General features: G+C 40.8%; 1 protein-coding gene across 3 annotated transcripts in view; it reads right to left on the reverse strand.

Moving 5' to 3' along the window:
• Positions 1–21902, reverse strand: part of NUA (nuclear pore anchor) — a 340816-nt gene that overhangs the window by 222146 nt on the left and 96768 nt on the right. For all 3 annotated transcript variants that reach the window (XM_089371934.1, XM_089371933.1, XM_089371932.1), the window contains exons 13-16: positions 16912–17015; positions 16757–16825; positions 16515–16658; positions 16300–16404 (exon numbers count right to left, since the gene is read on the reverse strand). In XM_089371934.1, coding sequence (XP_089228060.1) covers positions 16300–16404; positions 16515–16658; positions 16757–16825; positions 16912–17015 — 422 coding nt within the window. The remainder of the gene's footprint in view (positions 1–16299; positions 16405–16514; positions 16659–16756; positions 16826–16911; positions 17016–21902) is intronic.

Raw genomic sequence — 21902 nt, forward strand, 5'->3', positions numbered from 1 at the left:
GGGAGATGTAGTACAGATGCAGAAGTGGCGGTCGCAGTGTCATGGGCAGCAATACAGTAGCAACAACAGCACAATGTTGGTGGCAGCAACAGTACAAAAAGGAGGTGCTTCAAAAACAAAGTTGCTTGTAGTTGGACATTGTTGCTAGAGCACTTTCCTCGCTAAGAGGGAGTGTTAGTTTTTGGTAGCATCAAAAGAGCTCTAGCCTTGAAAATTGGTGGAGAGGCCAAGGCACATGAGTTCTATAAAACCCAGAAACCGTTTAGTGAAATTCCACCTGGATTGTATTTTATTAAAATAATTAATATTTTTAATGGAGTTCCTAAGTCTAAACCTAGGGAAATGAACATATTAATGGGTAATAATCAAAATATGGGTGAGAATGATCTAGAAGGCAGATCAAGTCATGTTTTAATCTTAGTCGTTGATTAGAGACTTAATCTCGGTCATGGAAAACTCAACAGGAAAAGTATAATGGAGGCTTGGGGTTCATTTGGAAACACACACAGAGAGATTGAGGAAAACGATTTTCTGAGGTGAGAAGTTCTCGGGAGGAAAATTGATTGGGGAAATCTTGCAGCAAAGGTGCAGTGAGAATCTGGGAGGATGACTTTCCGAAGAATACTGACAAAGAGGCAAAGAGAGCTTGCAGAGAGGCAGCGTAGTAGCCGGAAAAGTTGACGTTGAGCCAATCTAGACAGACGCAGTTTTGACACAAAGCCAGAAGGGCCTGCGCAGAGCAAAAACGCTCCCTATCACACAAAATCCAGAACCGTCAGAACTGTCGAGAACTATCGAAACTATCGGGAACTGTCGGAACAACCAGGATAGCTGACGCAGAGCCTGAAAGGCTGACGTAGAGCCTACGCAGGGCCAGAGCAGAAATAGTCGAGGTTAGCCAATCTTGTGTCGGATCAGCCGGAATTCTGTCGGGTGAAGTGAGGTAAAACTCACTCAGATTTTCCGCCAATATTTTTCTCTGTAAAGGATTGCTAGATGAGCATCCTATATTTGTATTCAGATATTTCTCTTGCATAATAATAAACCCTCAGAACTACTGCACTGGTTTTCCCACATTAGGTTTTCCCAGGGACTATTTTCTCCAAAAATATGTGTCCTATGTTTCTTGTTCTTTGCTCTTTTTCTGTTTCATGACATCAATATTTAATTAGTGTAGGTTGCAGAAGTAATTTGCTTCAGTATTAAGAAGAATAACTTGATGAATTTAAAAAATCAAGTAGGTGAAGTAGATTCAGATTTCCTATAGTAGGGGTTCCCTGTGTTTAGGAATTTTCACAATGAGAAATCCAAGACCCAAATGCCAAGACCAAGCCCACTCACAAGCCCCAAGTTAGCCCTCTTTCCAAGCCTTTTGTTAATTTTGGCAGCTTAGGGACAAATTCCCTCCTTTCGACAATCTTCCTCGTCAAGGAAGACCCCTACTAGCCCTTGGAAGATTTCAATTTGAATAGGGAAAAATATATTTTTAAATTGAAAAGCCACATGTGCACAAAAGGACAAGTTGGCAACAACAGCACAATGTTGGTGGCAGCAACAGTACAAAAAGGAGGTGCTTCAAAAACAAAGTTGCTTGTAGTTGGACATTGTTGCTAGAGCACTTTCCTCGCTAAGAGGGAGTGTTAGTTTTTGGTAGCATCAAAAGAGCTCTAGCCTTGAAAATTGGTGGAGAGGCCAAGGCACATGAGTTCTATAAAACCCAGAAACCGTTTAGTGAAATTCCACCTGGATTGTATTTTATTAAAATAATTAATATTTTTAATGGAGTTCCTAAGTCTAAACCTAGGGAAATGAACATATTAATGGGTAATAATCAAAATATGGGTGAGAATGATCTAGAAGGCAGATCAAGTCATGTTTTAATCTTAGTCGTTGATTAGAGACTTAATCTCGGTCATGGAAAACTCAACAGGAAAAGTATAATGGAGGCTTGGGGTTCATTTGGAAACACACACAGAGAGATTGAGGAAAACGATTTTCTGAGGTGAGAAGTTCTCGGGAGGAAAATTGATTGGGGAAATCTTGCAGCAAAGGTGCAGTGAGAATCTGGGAGGATGACTTTCCGAAGAATACTGACAAAGAGGCAAAGAGAGCTTGCAGAGAGGCAGCGTAGTAGCCGGAAAAGTTGACGTTGAGCCAGTCTAGACAGACGCAGTTTTGACACAAAGCCAGAAGGGCCTGCGCAGAGCAAAAACGCTCCCTATCACACAAAATCCAGAACCGTCAGAACTGTCGGGAACTATCGAAACTATCGGGAACTGTCGGAACAACCAGGATAGCTGACGCAGAGCCTGAAAGGCTGACGTAGAGCCTACGCAGGGCCAGAGCAGAAATCGTCGAGGTTAACCAATCTTGTGTCGGATCAGCCGGAATTCTGTCGGGTGAAGTGAGGTAAAACTCACTCAGATTTTCCGCCAATATTTTTCTCTGTAAAGGATTGCTAGATGAGCATCCTATATTTGTATTCAGATATTTCTCTTGCATAATAATAAACCCTCAGAATTACTGCACTGGTTTTCCCACATTAGGTTTTCCCAGGGACTATTTTCTCCAAAAATATGTGTCCTATGTTTCTTGTTCTTTGCTCTTTTTCTGTTTCATGACATCAATATTTAATTAGTGTAGGTTGCAGAAGTAATTTGCTTCAGTATTAAGAAGAATAACTTGATGAATTTAAAAAATCAAGTAGGTGAAGTAGATTCAGATTTCCTATAGTAGGGGTTCCCTGTGTTTAGGAATTTTCACAATGAGAAATCCAAGACCCAAATGCCAAGACCAAGCCCACTCACAAGCCCCAAGTTAGCCCTCTTTCCAAGCCTTTTGTTAATTTTGGCAGCTTAGGGACAAATTCCCTCCTTTCGACAATCTTCCTCATCAAGGAAGACCCCTACTAGCCCTTGGAAGATTTCAATTTGAATAGGGAAAAATATATTTTTAAATTGAAAAGCCACATGTGCACAAAAGGACAAGTCGGCAACAACAGCACAATGTTGGTGGCAGCAACAGTACAAAAAGGAGGTGCTTCAAAAACAAAGTTGCTTGTAGTTGGACATTGTTGCTAGAGCACTTTCCTCGCTAAGAGGGAGTGTTAGTTTTTGGTAGCATCAAAAGAGCTCTAGCCTTGAAAATTGGTGGAGAGGCCAAGGCACATGAGTTCTATAAAACCCAGAAACCGTTTAGTGAAATTCCACCTGGATTGTATTTTATTAAAATAATTAATATTTTTAATGGAGTTCCTAAGTCTAAACCTAGGGAAATGAACATATTAATGGGTAATAATCAAAATATGGGTGAGAATGATCTAGAAGGCAGATCAAGTCATGTTTTAATCTTAGTCGTTGATTAGAGACTTAATCTCGGTCATGGAAAACTCAACAGGAAAAGTATAATGGAGGCTTGGGGTTCATTTGGAAACACACACAGAGAGATTGAGGAAAACGATTTTCTGAGGTGAGAAGTTCTCGGGAGGAAAATTGATTGGGGAAATCTTGCAGCAAAGGTGCAGTGAGAATCTGGGAGGATGACTTTCCGAAGAATACTGACAAAGAGGCAAAGAGAGCTTGCAGAGAGGCAGCGTAGTAGCCGGAAAAGTTGACGTTGAGCCAGTCTAGACAGACGCAGTTTTGACACAAAGCCAGAAGGGCCTGCGCAGAGCAAAAACGCTCCCTATCACACAAAATCCAGAACCGTCAGAACTGTCGGGAACTATCGAAACTATCGGGAACTGTCGGAACAACCAGGATAGCTGACGCAGAGCCTGAAAGGCTGACGTAGAGCCTACGCAGGGCCAGAGCAGAAATAGTCGAGGTTAGCCAATCTTGTGTCGGATCAGCCGGAATTCTGTCGGGTGAAGTGAGGTAAAACTCACTCAGATTTTCCGCCAATATTTTTCTCTGTAAAGGATTGCTAGATGAGCATCCTATATTTGTATTCAGATATTTCTCTTGCATAATAATAAACCCTCAGAACTACTGCACTGGTTTTCCCACATTAGGTTTTCCCAGGGACTATTTTCTCCAAAAATATGTGTCCTATGTTTCTTGTTCTTTGCTCTTTTTCTGTTTCATGACATCAATATTTAATTAGTGTAGGTTGCAGAAGTAATTTGCTTCAGTATTAAGAAGAATAACTTGATGAATTTAAAAAATCAAGTAGGTGAAGTAGATTCAGATTTCCTATAGTAGGGGTTCCCTGTGTTTAGGAATTTTCACAATGAGAAATCCAAGACCCAAATGCCAAGACCAAGCCCACTCACAAGCCCCAAGTTAGCCCTCTTTCCAAGCCTTTTGTTAATTTTGGCAGCTTAGGGACAAATTCCCTCCTCTCGACAATCTTCCTCATCAAGGAAGACCCCTACTAGCCCTTGGAAGATTTCAATTTGAATAGGGAAAAATATATTTTTAAATTGAAAAGCCACATGTGCACAAAAGGACAAGTCGGCCCAAAAGAGAAATTGGACACTCTTGAATGGCTATAAATACAAGTCAAGTGACCCTCATTTGGAGATTATCAATCATTCTTCTTTCTTTGTCATGGCTTACACAAGTCTGAGGTTCGTTCGTAGAAGTTGGTTCGCACAAGTTTGAAATTGCAGGGTTTGAAGCCTACACGTGTGATTAGGTTTTGTGGTTCTCAACCACAAGTTTGCCACAGGGAATTTTCGGTTGCAGTCGAACACACGCAAGCGTATGCCTGCAATTGGAGGTTTCAACCGCACACGTGTGCACTCTCTCTGTGTAGTTGGAAACTAGGGTTTCATTTTATTAGTTGACCGCAGAGTTCAAAAATTGATCGCAGATATTGACAGTTGACCATAGGCTTCTAAATCAGGGTTTTGATTATCAGTGTTGTTGGATTCGTCTCTTGGATGTTGTCTAGTTAATTTTGTTGGATACATTTTGTAGTTGAAGATATGGATCATAGTACTCTCTCTTTGCTAAACATTATGTGACAATGTGTAAATCCTTTTGTTCCTTTATGTTCCACTCCATCGATGATGATATTGTTCTTTCTATATAATTGCATATGTTGTTGAATAATGTCATGATGTTGTGGGGTGAATTCAATGTGTACATAATTTAATGCAATTATCTAAATAAAAGAACAATATAGCCCTAAGAAAAATTAACACATTTCCAAGAAGTCAAAGTCTTCAAAAGTCAACAATTGTCAAACCCTTCCAAATCTGGTCAAACTTCAGATCTCGACCTCGGGCAACAGATTTTAGGCCCCCTACAATAGACCTGCAACTTCGACCCTTCGACAATTCTAAAATTTCACGTGTGAACTTTTCTAGGGCAAATTTCTCTCTTTAGACTTCACTTTCATCCTCCTTTAAATTTGACTTCTTTCTTGTCCTTCTTACTAATTTTTGCTCCTTCAAGAGATCGAACTTGCTTGTGTGTCACTCAAATGAAGTCGAACTGCTCTTATATACACCCATTTGTGGAGGTCGAATTATGTTAAATTTAGGTATGTTCTATGCATAGAGCAATTTATTTCAATTTTCACAGTTAGCTCAATATCTTTTCCAGATTAGCAATCACATCAGAATTAAAGTAAACTGCAAATAGAACATAAACATAAATCATAGAAGACAAGCCAAGACAAGAGGACACAAGATGTGGCGCTAGCCAGGGACAAACCTCAATGTGGGGAAACCCTTGATCAATTCTTCTTATATGTTCTTCAATAGTTCAGCACAGAGAGAGAGAGATAGTACATTTAAAACAAAAGTCAACACTTTGACTTATCTAGATAAGATTATCAGCTCTAAGAAGATGATCCATGAGATCAGTTGAAGACATGCTACTTCAACTGATTCTCCAAGGTGACTATTTCACCCATCATTTTGTTGCATACCGTCATCATGCTACACCTCACTGTGTTGCACCATGCTGCATCCATCATCACAATGTTGGACCTCCTGACCATGTTGTACACATCATACCACTGCACATGCTGTCATACAACATGTCTCATGTGCTTGCAGCACCATGTCTGTCATGTTGTCCATGCTAGCCATTGTCCCATGTACCTTTGTTGCCATGTCACCATTGTCCCATGTATCTATACAGCACTATGTACCTTGATGTCCCATGCATCTATACAGTTTTATGTACCTTGTTGTCCCATGCATTTATACAGCACTACGTGCCTTGTTGTCCCATGCATCTATACAGCACTATGTACCTTGTTGTCCCATGCATCTATACAGCACTATGTACCTTGTTGTCCCATGCATTTATACAGCACTATGTACCTTGTTGTCCCATGCATCTATACAGCACTATGTACCTTGTTGTCCCATGCATTTATACAGCACTATGTACGTTACTGTCCCATGCATTTATACAACACAATGTACCTTGTTGTTCCATGCATTTATACAGCATTATGTACCTTGTTGTCCCATGCATTTATACAGCATTATGTACCTTGTTGTCCTATGATTTTCTGCACTAGTTAGCAGTTGTCCCACTTGTGCCATTGTTGCTCCTATGATTGCTCGCTGTCTCATTTGTGTTTGCAGCACCATGTGACCTTGTTGTCCCACATTCCTTTGCTGCACCATGTGACCTTGTTGTCCCATCTTTCTTTGCAGAACCATGTGACCTTGTTGTCCCATCTTCCTTTGCTTCACCGTGTGACCTTGATGTCCCATCTTCCTTTGCCACCAACCCACCATACAAACGCTAATGTTTGTCACTTCATTATTGCTGTTATTTCTGGGATTGGTTAGCGCACACAACAGTCCCTAACCATCCTCAAATTTGGCCCAAAATTTCCCTTATGAAATGCGGCCTACCCTAGTGTGAACCAACCTCATTTAGATGACTGCATCTAGAGTACTCTAGGACTGCAGCTAGGGCTTCCTTAGGACAACATCTAGGGCTTATTTAGGACAGCGTTAGGGCTTCTTTAAGACAACGTTAGGGCTTCTTTCCATCTGCGTCTAGGGGTGTCTTCCACTAGGGTTGTCTTCTATCTGTGTCTAGGGCAGCCTCTTTTCCTCCAACGTCTAGGGCTTCCACTCCTAGATTTCTCTTCCACTAAAACCCAAGACAAGTGGAGAGAAATCAAGATAGACGTGTGTGTGTGTGAAATGACTCTCAAGGCACCTCTATTTATACTAAAACGTTGAGCACAAGTGGTGTTTATTTGCTTGTTGGCCGACCTTGACGAATTGGCTTGTAACACAAATAAATTCATAACTCCATGAATACTTATCGGAATAGGATGATCTTTAGATCAATCCTACACCTTTCGATGAGAGGGATCCAAGAAAAATATCAGCTACCACAAGTAAGATGACCCACATGGAGTTTGGCCCTAGTTGCCAATTTTAACACTCCTTCTCAACTAGGGAGAACTCCATCCGCTGATCCATATGTCCGATTGTACTATCTCTGCCATCAGTGCCTTGCACTACTCTACTCTGTTGAGCTCTGCTTTGCTAAGCTCTACTCTACTTTGTTGAACCATGAAGAAGAAGAATTGATCGAGAATGTCTCATACCACATTCTCTACTGACCCGAAGTCAATTCCATATGAAGAGAGTGTGTCATATCACTCTTTACTGACCTGAAGTCAGTTTTATTGATCCCAGATCAATATCACAAGAGTCTCTCAAACCACGCATACTGATCCTAGATCAGTTTCATTGATCCCAGATCAATGGAGGTCATCCTAGCATAGGGAGTACGGTAGATACAACGATGCGTCCATTGATAGTACTACTATGGTCCCTAACCCCATTTCCATGCTCATTAATCAAATGAGAGGTACTTCCCATGAGTCCCAGACTACATGGGTAGGATGCCTCGATAGGAGAACTAATCATCCTGTCCCACAGGAGAACTAATCATCCTGTCCCACAGGAGAACTAATCATCCTGTCCCACAGGAGAACTAATCATCCTGGCTCATAGGAGAACAAATCATCCTGTCCCGAAGTCGCCTCAGGGTATCACAGGGGAAGGCTGAGTTATTCACCCTGTACACAACGCACCATTAAGGGAGGGTGAGTCACCCTATGGTTGTGTGCTGCTCCAATAAGTACCCCAAGCCCCAGAGCTCCCAGAGCTCAACGCATGCAACATGCAGGACCCTTATATGAAGGTCTCTCAACGACTCCAAGTCGTTCGGGAAAGTCGCAAATTTGACCTTTCCCCGGGCTTTGACAAAATGGCCGCGACCTGTACATCAGACTCAATGCGATGGAGCCTCCTCGCTCATCGACTTACCATATCCTAGATAAGGTAGTATTTGATGTCTATCTGCTGGAGCAATCATCGAATACAGGATTCCTCAACAATCGAATCCCCCCTAGTTGTCACAAAGAATCACAGTGGTAATCATCATGTGTACAAACAGCTCACTGAAGAGCTTCCACGACCAGGCAGCTTCACACGAGATAATACTCATAGTTATATATTCGGCCTCGGCGGTGCTTATAGCAACCGGCTTCTACTTCCTGCTCATCCATCATATCGAAGCAGAATCCAAAGAGAGCCAGCCTTGAGAAGTGCTCTAGTGATCCTTGACACTACCTGCCCAGTCAGCATTCGAATAATCATGCAACTTCATATTTCCGAAAATGTATCTCAATCCATGAGAGATTGTGCCTCGAAGATATCTCAGAAGATTCTTGGCACCAATCCAGTGAGGCTCAACCAAATATGAGCTCACCATGCTAACTACAAAACATATATCCGGACAGAAGTTCACTAGGAACATCAATGCAAATGAGTTTATGAAACTCAGAGGCATTTCCCAAATCTGGTCCGTCATCACCACCATATAACTTCTGAAAGTTAAGATCCTTGGGGTAGTCACTGGCTAGCAGTGTACCATTCCACATCCGGAATCCAACTTCCTCTTACTTTTGCAAGTGAGAGGGTCTGCACCTGTTAGAAATAGGTCGTCCTCAGAAGGCGTCGGTATGAGAGATTTATCATCCACAACCTTTAAACAATGGTTTTATCGACTTCACTCTTAGTGAATCTCAACTTCAAGCCATAGAGGGCTTTCTTCCACTTATATACATGAGATTCCCGATCATGAATCTCAAACTCCTCAGGTTGTTCCAAACCTCTAGACCAGCTACATGAGGGGATGGTCCCCTTGTAAGATTTTCCTTCGATATATCTCAGACATGGACCTTCATGCTCTTCCTGAATTCAGGCATCCCTGTCACCATTAGAATCACATTGCATAAGGCCCCATAAATAGACCTCTGGTGTTATAGATAAGATACGTCAATTGACATGATCACCAGTGGACCATCCTGCAACTTGATACAAATTGCCAACCCTAAACCCATGATAAAAAGCATCTTTGAAAATTCTATTTTCGAACACGTACCTTTCCATTGATGAATGCCACCCCGAAACCGTTGACTTCCATTGCCGAAAAGGACACCAGGTACTTCTTGTGATCAGGTACATAAAAGCAATGTTCCACAAAGTCTCCGGGACGGGGAGACGCACAAAGGGGACGTGTGGGAGAACCCTGAAATTTTAGGGAAATTTAGGGGAGACGGGGAGACGGGGAGACGTTGAGGTATATATAATATAATTTTTAATTATATATATTATAAATTTATATATATGTGTATATAATTTTGAAATTTTAATGTTCATATTCATTGTTCAATAATGCTAATTCATCAAGATTCAATACCATAAGATTCAATAATAAAATTCAATATGAAACTCAAATATTCAAATACAATGTACATTGACCCATATCATTCATCATTCATCATTCTACAATTTACATCATTCTATAATTTACATTGAATCATTAATTTAAAAATTAAATTGAAAATTGAAAATTCTGAATTCATCATTCATCATTCTAGTCTTCTAGATTCTAAATTGAACACTAAGTCTTCACATGGCTGAGGATAACAATGGTCTACTCCTTGCCTCAGGACCGAAGTTGCAGAGATTTGTTCCTTGCCTCAGGGATGAACTGAGGTCTGTAGGCTATAGCAGACCTTTTCCCAGCGCTGAGGCTGAGGTCCGATAAGAGTATGACAGAGTTCCAAAGTGAATATACTGCTCCAAAAAACAAACCAGAAATTATGACCAGAAAAGCGCAAGACTTGTGACCAGAGAAGCCCAACGAAAACACCTCAGAGATAGCAAAAAATCCACGAAATTACTTCACAAAATCACCTCAGAAACAAGTTTTTCTTGTTTGAATTCGGTATTCAAATGAAGAGGCCCAGCTTCAATATATTCAAGATTACGCTAAATCGTTGATATGCTGCCGCCTGCGTGGAGCAAGAGGAAGGATGCCACTGCAAGTTTGCAACGACTGCTAACTTATTCGGTAGTCAAATGAAGAGGCCCAACTTCAATATATTCAAGATTACGCTGAATCGTTGATATGCTGCCGCCTGCCGCCTACGTGGAGCAAGAGGGAGGATGCCACTGCAAGTTTGGAACGACTGCTAAGTGCTAACAGCAAGTCGCTGCGTGGAGAAGAGTGAGAATGCGCTGAAGCTCTCGTGGGCGCAGTGAAAGCAGATGGAAGAAAAAAATGCGTTGAGGTAAGAGCATAATGAATGGCGGCAGAATGAAAACTTGAAAAGTGGAGTTAACCCTAACTTGTTCATGTAAGTTTTTATTTGTAATTGTTAATTTAGTTTATTTTTATTTTTTATGTTTTTTTAATAAATAAATTTTCATTTTTTTTAATTTTTTTTTTGGTTTATAAAGGGTAATTAGACAAAAATGAAGGGGGGACGCCCAGAAGAACCCCATTTTCGGGGGGACGCCCAGAAGTGCCCCTTTCGAGGAGTCGAGTCTCCCACATTGGGGAAACGCACCCCCTTGCGTCTCCCCGAGTCTCCCCAAAAGGGGGACGTGGGGAAACGCACCCCCGAGAGTCTCCCCGTCCCGGGTGCGTGGGGTGCGAGGGGTGCGCGCACCCCACCCTGGGGGACGCGTCCCCGTGGAACACTGCATAAAAGAGATTCTGTAAATGAATCGAGTTACCCTCATTCAATTGAGGGGTAACATTCCCTACACCCTTTCCGGGATAGGTGGCATTGACTCCAAGTATAATCCCATGATTGTTTCCATCTCTACTAAATTAGAGAGATCACCCTTCTATCCGATGAAGTGCCTTGAAGCACTACAATCAATAAGCCAGATTCCCACAGAATCTGAAGGAGAGGGCCAATATAAGATAACTCTTCTTTTATCTCATTAGAAACAGCATTTGATTCTTCATACCTAGGGTTCCTTGCTTTCTTTGAAGAGTCAGCGATTTCCTTGGTGACCTGCATTACCTGTCATTCCTTTGATCATTGAAGATGTCCCTGAAATGATTGTTATCATCATCAAGTGATGTGTCCCTACCATTCGGGCACCCCTTCGCATAATGGCTGAACTTATTACGAACAAGGCATTTGCCTTTCCTTCCTCCCTTAGATCCCGACTTCCCATTGAAGTGATCTTTAGGTAGGCCATCAGAAGCTTCCACTGTGCCATTCTAATAATATTCTATACTTCGACTTCACCGTTGGTGAATTTGAAGAGGGATGAGGAAACCATTGAGCCTTTTGTCCTTTCCCAACTGTCTTCGATGATTGCTCTTTCACTCTTGCTTGGGCTTTGTCTTCACCTCAGCTCTTGATACCATGTTAATTTTAGGTACGTTCTATGCTTAGAGGAATTTATTTCAATTTTCACAGTTAGCTCAATATCTTTTCCAAATTAGCAATCACATCAGTATTAAAGTAAATTGCAAATAGAACATGCACATAAATCGCAAAAGTCAAGCCAAGACAAGAGGACACAAGATGTGGCGCTAGCCAGGGACAAACCTCAATGTGTGGAAACCCTTGATCAATTATTCTTATATGTTCTTCAATAGTTCAGCGAAGAGAGAGAGAGAGAGAGATAGTACATTTACAACAGAAGTCAACACTTTGACTTATCTAGATAAGAGCATAGATCATCTCTAAGAAGATGATACATGAGATCAGTTGAAGACATGCTACTTCAACTGATTCTCCAAGGTGAATCTTTCCCCTATCATTTTGTTGCATATTGTCATCATGTTGCACCTCACCGTCCTACACCATGTTGCACCCATCATCACAATGCTGGACCTCATGACCATGATGTACACATCATAATGCTGCACTGTTGTCCCATGTGTCATAACCATGTTTTCATACAGCATGCTTCATGTGCTTGCAGCACCATGCTTGTCATGTTGTCCATGTTTGCCACTGTCCCATGTACCTTTACTACCATGTCACCATTGTCCCATGTATTTATACATCACTATGTACCTTGATATCCCATGCATCTATACAGCACTATGTACCTTGTTGTCCCATGAATTTATACAACATTATGTACCTTGCTGTCCCATGCATTTATACAACACTATGTACCTTGTTGTCCTATGCTTTGTTGCACTAGTTAGCAGCTATCCCACTTGTGCCATGTTGTACACATCATGTTGTACACATCATGTTGTTGCACTATTGTCCCATGTGTCACAAACATGTTGTCATACAACATGTCTCATGTGCTTGTAGCACCATGCTTGTCATGTTGTCCATGCTTGCAACTGTCCCATTTACCTTTGTTGCCATGTCACAATTGTCCCATGTATCTATACAGTACTATGTACCTTGATGTCCCATGCATCTATACAACGATATGTACCTTGTTGTCCCATGCATTTATACAGCGCTATGTAACTTGTTGTCCCAGGCATCTATACAGTGCTATGTACCTTGCTGTCCCATGCATTTATACAGTACTATGTACCTTGTTGTCCCATGCATCTATACAGCACGATGTACCTTGTTGTCCCATGCATTTATACAACTCTATGTACCTTGTTGTCCCATGCATCTATACAGCACTAAGTACCTTGTTGTCCCATGCATTTATACAACGCTATGTGCCTTGCTGTCCCATGCATTTATGCAACACTATGTACCTTGTTGTCCCATGCATTTATACAGCACCATGTACCTTGTTGTCCTATGCTTTGTTGCACTAGTTAACAGTTGTCCCACTTGTGCTATTGTTGCTCCTATGATTCCTTGCTGTCCCATTTGTGTTTGCAGCACCATGTGACCTTGCTATCCCATCTTCCTTTGCAGCACCATGTGACCTTGCTGTCCCATCTTCCTTTGCAGCACCATGTGACCTTGCTGTCCCATCTTCCTTTGCTGCACTGTGTGACATTGTTGTCCCATCTTCTTTTGCTGCCAACCCACCATACAAACGTTGTTGTTTGTCACTTCATTACTACTGTAATTTCTATCGCTGTTTAGGGCACACAACAATCCCTAACCATCCTCAAATCTGCCCAGAATTTCCCTTATGAAATGCGGCTTACCTAGTGTGAACAGACCTCATTTAGATGACTGCATCTAGAGTATTCTAGGACTGCAGCTAGGGCTTCCTTAGGACTGTGGCTAGGGCTTCCTTAGGACAGCATCTAGGGCTTATTTAGGATAGTGTTAGGGCTTCTTTAGGGCAACATTAGGGCTTCTTTCCATCTGCGTCTAGGGTTGCCTTCTATCTGCGTCCAGGGCAGCCCCTTTTCCTCCAACATCTAGGGATTCCACTCCTAAATTTCTCTTCCACTAAAACCCAAGACAAGTGGAGAGAAATCAAGATACAAGTGTGTGAGAAATGACTCTCAAGTCATCTCCTTTTATACTAAAACGTTGAGCACATGTGGGGTTTATTTGGTTGTTGGCCAACCTTGATGAATTGGCTTATAACACAAATAAATTCATAACTCCATGAATACTTATCGGAATCGTATGATCTTTAGATCAATCCTACGCCTATCGATTATCATTAGAGGGATCCAAGAAAAATATCAACTGCCATAAGTAAGATGACCCACATGGAGTTTGGCCCTAGTTGCCAATTTTAACAAATTACCCCAAACTGGGCTGACTTCATGAGGCAAGGCCAACTTGGTCTTGTAGGGACAAAAATGACATCTTGACTTGAAATAAAAAACTTCTTTCATTTTTCTTTTACAGTCCAAATGGGACTTGACTTCAAGACTTCTGACAAATATTCTCTTTGACTTGAAAAACCTTAGAAGTATGAAGAACATGCCTGACCTAATGACAAATCAATGAACATGAAACCCATTCTTGAAAATAATATTTTTCTTTCTTCTTTTGCTTGTTACATAAGATATACATAATGACACGAGTACAATGACAATTATGAAGTCTGAAGTTAGTTACATTTTCCAACATATCCCTCACAAAAGGAATCTTCCCTATATCCTCCAACAAGAAGTCAATACAATGTGCATCACAAGGTGTCCCGAAAAAGAGTTAGATTACCTCTTCATAAGCAACTTACCAACAACATAACTTGCAATGTTATTCGTTATGACTTGGACAATATTTTGTGGAACCACCTCCTGCATGAAGATGTCCAACAACATAATAATTGTGCATCTTTTATCATTTTGGGACAACTAACCAAAAAGTTAAGAATGATCATACCCTTCTAATCAATCCAATCATCTAACATCTAACATCATAATCTAGTGTGTTCCCATGATGCCTTAAACTCCTCCAATATAGTAGTGCAATCTACCTTTCCATTTTGAAGAATAGGCCCTCTCAATTCATCACAAGAAGGGGCTTTGTATCTCGTGCCAAAAATAGCAACAACATCAAACATAGGCTGGTAGAATGGATTGTCCTTGGCAACGTTGAAAGGAATGTCACTCCACAAAAAACATGTACCCAGCAGCTTGTCAGCTTCTTTCTTCTCATTTTGAGTGTCGACCCAATAGAAGGTTGTGCACCAAATGTGATTCTATGAACAAAAATAATTACGTAGCTAAAGTGTTGGCCGCTGTGAATGTGGAAGGTGATATTGAAGAAGCACTCTCACTTGGCTCCACCCCTCCCCTTGCAGTTTGACTTCTCACAAACCCCTTTTATCTTTGGCTTCATCTTTATCTTGCATTGATTTGATGGCCTTGTGAATGGTTTCTAGCCTCGACTTTGGGCAAAGTTCTATATTTTTTCCAGAATTTGCCTCATATTGTATTTCAATCAGTTGATGCCCCCTAACATAATCTGCCCATACAAAAAGCAATTCAATATATGTCTATTGAACCCCCCTCAATTTTACCATATTCCAACATAGGGTCCAAATAACTCAGCATTTTGTCTTCTATGTAATTCTTGGAGTTTGAACCCAGGGGACAAAATAAAATTGAGATACAGTATTCAAAAAAAAACTAACATTTTTAAAAATTGGAATGAAGATTCCAATGAAAAATTTGCTAAAAAAGCAAATCTAACATTTAATAGTTTACCTCACTATAGATCTCCTACAGTCTCAATAAAAACCGAGGAATGAAAACCCTATTCACTCAAGGAAATTGGGCGCTGCTGGGAAATTGTCTCCACTATAGGAAACGTGTATGGCCGAAAAACACTCCTATCTCCCTAGCAACTAGAAACTAGAAAAACTAGATTTCAGAAATGGCATACCAAAACCCATACAGATATAGTACTCATGTCCACATCTCCTGGAAATGATGCACACTATTTTTATGAAAACAAATTTAGATAACACATTTAAAACATTCAATAGTTACATGTTTTTTTGAAGCAGTAGACTCGACATCCATTTAACAATATTAAACATAATACTATATGTTAGATCTAAGACTTTTGTGATCCATAATTTAGAGAACAGTCTTCTGGATTAATCACATCGTACGGATTGGGTCGACGTTTCGAACCAACTAATGTGGTTCATCCTCAGGACAAGGTGAGAAATCAATCGATCTGAGAGAATAAAGAGCAGGGATTCGTCACTGTTCAGTGTTAGCCGTTCAGAATTAGCCGTTAGTGAAATAAAATTATTTATTCTCTCAGATCGATTGATTATTCACCTTGTCCTGAGGATAATACTATATGTTCTATGACTTTTATGTTTAACCATTTTTATACATTTTCTTACATATCTGAATGGTTAATTCCTATAGATTGTCCAATTAAAAGCAGATAAAAATCATAAGAAATTCAATGCTTCAACTTCTAGAAGTTAAAAAGTTAATAATGTGCAAAACATAATGGAATCTTCACATACAGAAAGAAACTCTTCAGTTCAATTCCACATCCATCTTGTAAATATAATAACGGGAGAAATGTTAATTCAAAACTTTAGAGTAATAACGACACTCCAATCTATGAAATAGTTACCATATAAAAACAATTATGAAAATAAGCAATAATTACCTTGATCTCTTCTTCTCTTTGTTCATTCTGATGGGCAAGAGTACGCACTAAGCTACGAAGCTGACAATTTTGTTCCACCATTCCATGAATATCCTTGAATGTTAACTGCTTAGACAGGAAAAACAGAGCATTAAAAAAGTTATGAATGTTTTAACAAATGCATTTTAATAAACTAGGTTAGAGACCACAGAGCATAATACAGTAATTCTGCTTACAAGCCTATCAGAAATCACTTTGTCAACTGCAGTTTCATTGTGGTCCTGAGGAACAGCATTAATAATAGCATCATCTTTAGAAACGCCTTCACTAATACCAAATCGAAGTTGAATGTCTCCGCATTCTTTTAAAAGCACTGCAACCTGCACCCCTAGTAATAATTAACTTAGATATCTATCATTAAATTTTATATGAACAGAATAGATTTGATTTATTTATTGTAACATCAGTTAAATAGAACCTGGGCTTGAAGGTCCTGGATTTCTTTTAGGGCGATACTGTATTCCCGCTCCCTCTTCCGCAAATCAGACTGCCAAATTCAACTTGTATAAGAAACAATTGCAAGCGTTTTGAAAATTCAATCCATGATACACATTCGTACTTCTATCTATTCACCTTCAGATGCATTATAGAGTTTTCTAGATTTCCTTGATCAGTCATAGATTGGTGCAGCTTCTGTTCCATTACAATATAGGACTCAATCATCCTGGCATGTTCAGCTGTAAAAATACAAAGATATTAGTGATTTATAACTAGAAATGAAGTGCTCATGGTAAAAAGTTTAACCTGTTCAATCTTGAAAGGCAATCAATATCATTAAAGTAAATATATTTATAAATGACATAAGCATTTAAAATGATCACAATTTAAAGAATCATCTAATAGGTAAAAACACACTTGAAATGTCTATTCATAAACGGGATTAACATCAGTGGACTTCAATAGGGAAATGGTGGAAACCCTCCCATGCCTGAGCTTAGGGGGCTTTCTCTAGACCAGCAGATCCTGATTATTATGGTCAAGATTGGTCCAAAACCAGTGATCAATTTTCAAAATTCTGCAGCTTACTTTTTCAGAACATCAACCGGATGGACCATCTTTAGAGGACATCTAAACAGAAGCGACTGCCACTGTCCCCACTGGTGGCACCGTACAATATAATCAGCCAGATCCCCAATTACTATGGATCACACGTGCAGAGAGTACATTCCAGCCAAGTTTCTCCCTTGGTTTGGTTGCAGAACAACCTACCCCCAAGCTCAAAGTGTCAACTTCAATGTTTTATGGTTCCTCTCACTGGACAACGACTGGTACCTAGACATACAACAATAATGCCATCATTTGCCTACTCAATAGGCATTGTGGCGAAACAGCACGGCAGTAGACAAACGGGTATCACTAAACTGGATCAAAGAAAGTTTTATGAAGTTCTATGCTAGATATTTCATTCTGGTTTATTTAAAACAACCTGACTTTTGAAGACAGATGGAATCATAGCCAAAGGCCTAACAACATAATGGGCGCTAACCTTTTCATGTAGCTGTAGTTCCAAGAAGTTACCAGCCTACTAAATTTGTCTACACCACTCTTATATGAGTGATGCTCCCCAACATTGTCATACAAAAGAGTAATGCATTGGACTGGTTCATGAAATCAGACAGCAGAAATTGAGCAGGTGGGATGTTGACCTGCAATACAAAACTAGATCTTAGAAAGGGCCTACCAGACAAGATTACTATGGATCTGGACAACTTTCATTGCATGCAAACTCACTATGAAAACACCAATCTCAGGTGCAGAAAACAGGACATTTCACTCCAGTATGACAACCTCAACCTAGCAATGACAGTAATGCCCCCCTCTCTGTTAACCAGACAAGGTGGAAAGAAGAAAAAATCAATTTGAGTAAATCCATGGAATTCAGAAGGCAGTTCTCACTCATATGAGATTTTTGTGCAGGACAGCATTCTGAAAAAGCAATTGAGGATAACTCATACAAAACATCAGGAAAGATCAAGTTACCCACCAACCCCATAGGAGAAAAATTTCTCCTACTCTGGGCAGTCAGCCAGCTAACAGCCCCATGCATTGCTCAGTATATGACGATACACTGCAATTCTCGACCATTTGCGCCAGTCAGACACCTTACAATCCAACATTACTCATAAAGGTAAGTGAGTCACTATTCGGCAAGTACTTTAACAATTTTGCAATCAAGTGCTTTTGCTTAATGTTTTGGGCATTTTAACATGGATAAAGGGGCGATCTGAAAAATTGAACAAACTTGACTATAAACTTGTTCTCTCACCTTAGCAGAAGGTTAGTCTTTGCACTTAGTCTAGTGGGGCCTCCTCTGAGGCCTTAGGCTTGTAAGAGGGGCACCATTTGGGAGACTTGGATTAAAATAGCATGTCTATAACACCATTCCCTTGATTTCACATCCACCCTTCGGGTTTGTTGTCATTGGTTCACTAAGAATTCAGCACCCTCATATCCACATCCTTGAGTTAAGACTCAGGACCATAAAGCTAAGTCGTAGAGGTTGATGCAGCTAAAAGAAACGTAAAAGCATAAGATGGCCACAATAAAAAGAAAAGAAAAGTTTAAATGCAAAAGATTGCCGGGACAATAATTAGCACATGGGAAAAAGCCTAGCATGAGCTCTAACCCCCTCGTTAGCAATCACCTTATCCATAAGCACTAGATGTTTCATCACATAATAAAGGAACCCTTCCATGTGGTCCAACCCTGATGAACGAGAAGTTGATTCATCATCAAGGGGTAAATCAATGTTGAATCATTAAAAGCAAGCTTCAACTACATCTTATCAAAGCATTATCAAAAAAAAATGTGCACCATAGAGGTGGAACAAGAAAGTTGAGGAAAGGGGTAACTCATGCCTCCATGATTACTCCCTCCACACACCTATATACTCAAGATGATGGACCCCCACCAACTGCTAACATGACTATCACTCCTTTCCATGAAGCTTTTCCCCTCCATTACCACCACAATCACAAATACCTATAAATTGAAGGGTTGTCCTTGGACATGTCACCTCCCCTAGAGGATGGAAGCACCTAACCGTGCTGACCATCTAGTCATCCCTGACAACGTAGAGCCCACTTTTACGACACTTGGTCTAGTTAGATATTTGACGATGATCCCAGTTGGATGTCTTATTGTGCCCTTAGCAATTAACTATGGTCCCATAGGATGCATCTATTGTCATTGTCTCTAACAAATGTAACTTTCACTTGAGTTTGAGATGGTTTTGTTAGGTGGTTCACATATCAATAGAGACCTTCACAGCACATATTCCACGCCTTCACTCCACATGATTCCCAAGTCATTCTACACTTCCACAGAGCAGTGATGACCTTGCAAATTCATCGTTACCCCTCTATGGCAAAGCATTGGGCACTTTGATGATCCCAGCAATTGATTGACAGCTTAGAGCACCCCAAGGTGCTAAAACATTGAGCTCACTTTGCATAGTGTTGGAGATTCAGTGGACCCAACATACCCCCAGGTTAGCCTTGACATAATTTGATGGGCAAAACTATTTGGAGTTTGGATGATGATTTCAAGAGGGCTTGTACATGCATTTGGAGCCCCAATGCTTGAGAGAGAGTGTGCCACGTCATCCTTCTAACCACTTTGGAGATGACGCAAGGCACCCAAAGCAAGATTTTGACACATGGAGCATGATTGAGGGCTTACACCCATTTTGCCCATTTCATGCATTTTTAGAACATTTATTGCCCAAAAAAGGGAATATAATCATTCTAGAGGAGAATTTTGACCCACACATGTTGGCTTTTTTTTGTCTTATTTTGTTATGTTGAGCTATTGGGTAGGCTTGTAACCCAATTCTTCATGTACACATAGAATTTGACTTGTCATAGGGCTTTTAGGCTAATAATTAAGAGTGATTGACCTCATATAATTAGAGGATCACTCTCATGTCATTATCATCATCATTCATGGATTTCGCCTCTTCTTGAATGCTTGACTTAGACTTGTATAAACTTTCTACATGAGGAAATGTAATCTTTTGTTGATTTTTCCGCAGTGCTTCAAAATCAGGTTTGAGTCTAAGATCACAATCACAAACACACTGAAACACACAACACTACTACTTTGCACAATGGAAAACATATAGCAGTGAATCAATCTCGTGCACATGACAATTATAAGCTCTTAACCTACCAGTTATATTACAAACTTTAATACAACAGTCTTAGGACTCCCGCACCAGGGATCATGGCGCTTTCATACAGACCTGATACAAGGACACAACTAGGGATTGGTGTCAATAAATATGACTACCAATCTGCTATAAACAAGATACACTTGACCTATTTTCTCATGTAGCACTCCACAGCCCTTTCAGTCCACGTACCTTGAACACATATGGCAGGTACTTTGCCTCCCCATCTGTTGATCACTACAACTTCTGCCACTTCAGAATGCTTGCATCTCCAGCTTTCAATCTGCCACTATCAACCCTCCTACCTGCTCCAACATGACTGAACATAGGCACATCAAACTACCCACTAGCTGCTCTCATACTCCACCAACATCATAAGCTCTAAGTGTCTTCACCAAACTGCCCACTAGGAAAGACATGGCTGATCCATTGTATCTGCTCTTAGGGGCTTCAAGTCTGCCCTCTTATCAGTGATTTCCCAACCATGAAATCCCTGAACTAGAGCTCCACAACTCTGCCTCCTAACAGTCCCTTCGCTGCACCAAGAATCACAGTACATGAGGTCTTAAAGTTGCCCATTTGTCAAAATCCTAGCTACTCTAGAATGCTGCTCCTAGGGCACAACATATCTTCCCTCCCACAGACCATATACTGACTGATCTAGGACTTGCCAAATCTGCCCTCTTATCATTCCTTTAACTCGACTTAGATGACTGAACTAGGGCATAAAATCCTTCCCACTATCTGACTCCTTGCAGCTCCAATGAGACCATAACTTAGGGCACTTAATCAACCCACAAATAGTGATAGAACTGCCCTATCTAACACTGTACTTAGGCCTGGTTGCACAGACACTAACAGTCCACAAAGGAGCTGTACATAGGCTGCTACAGACTGTGCAAAACAAACCTACATCACCAAGCAATCATCCACACAAACCTAACCACCATACCTCTCTAGGATGTCAACACCAGCCCTGAGGTCCTCGCTGTCCTGTGCACTAAATCTGAGGTATTCGGCCTTCATTTAGGGCTTCTGAACCAGCACCACGTCAGCCCCAACTTCGGCCTTCAAACTGTCCTTTATACCTGCGCAAATCCTCACAGATCAGCCCTCTTTTCTCTGCGCACAGACTTAGGGACTCGGCCCTTGTTCCCAGCTGTACCACAGGCCTTACGGCCTCCCTGTGCAGCAAATCTAAGGGTCTCAGCCCTCACTAGATGCTCAGAAATTCACCTTGGCCTGTCACAAGAATGTGTCATAAACACGTGCCCAGAAGCACAGAAAATTTCAGTCAGCAGCTCCTACCCCAGCCTAACCAGATCACAAGAGACAAAACAAAGCAACAGCCCTTCTCTTCACTCCAGATCAGCTCCTTAAGTCTGTGGCTACC

This window comes from Pinus tabuliformis, chromosome 8 (assembly GCF_031772625.1).
Source record: "Pinus tabuliformis cultivar Carrire ecotype Pingquan chromosome 8, CPIR1, whole genome shotgun sequence".
Classification (NCBI taxonomy): Eukaryota; Viridiplantae; Streptophyta; class Pinopsida; order Pinales; family Pinaceae; genus Pinus; species Pinus tabuliformis.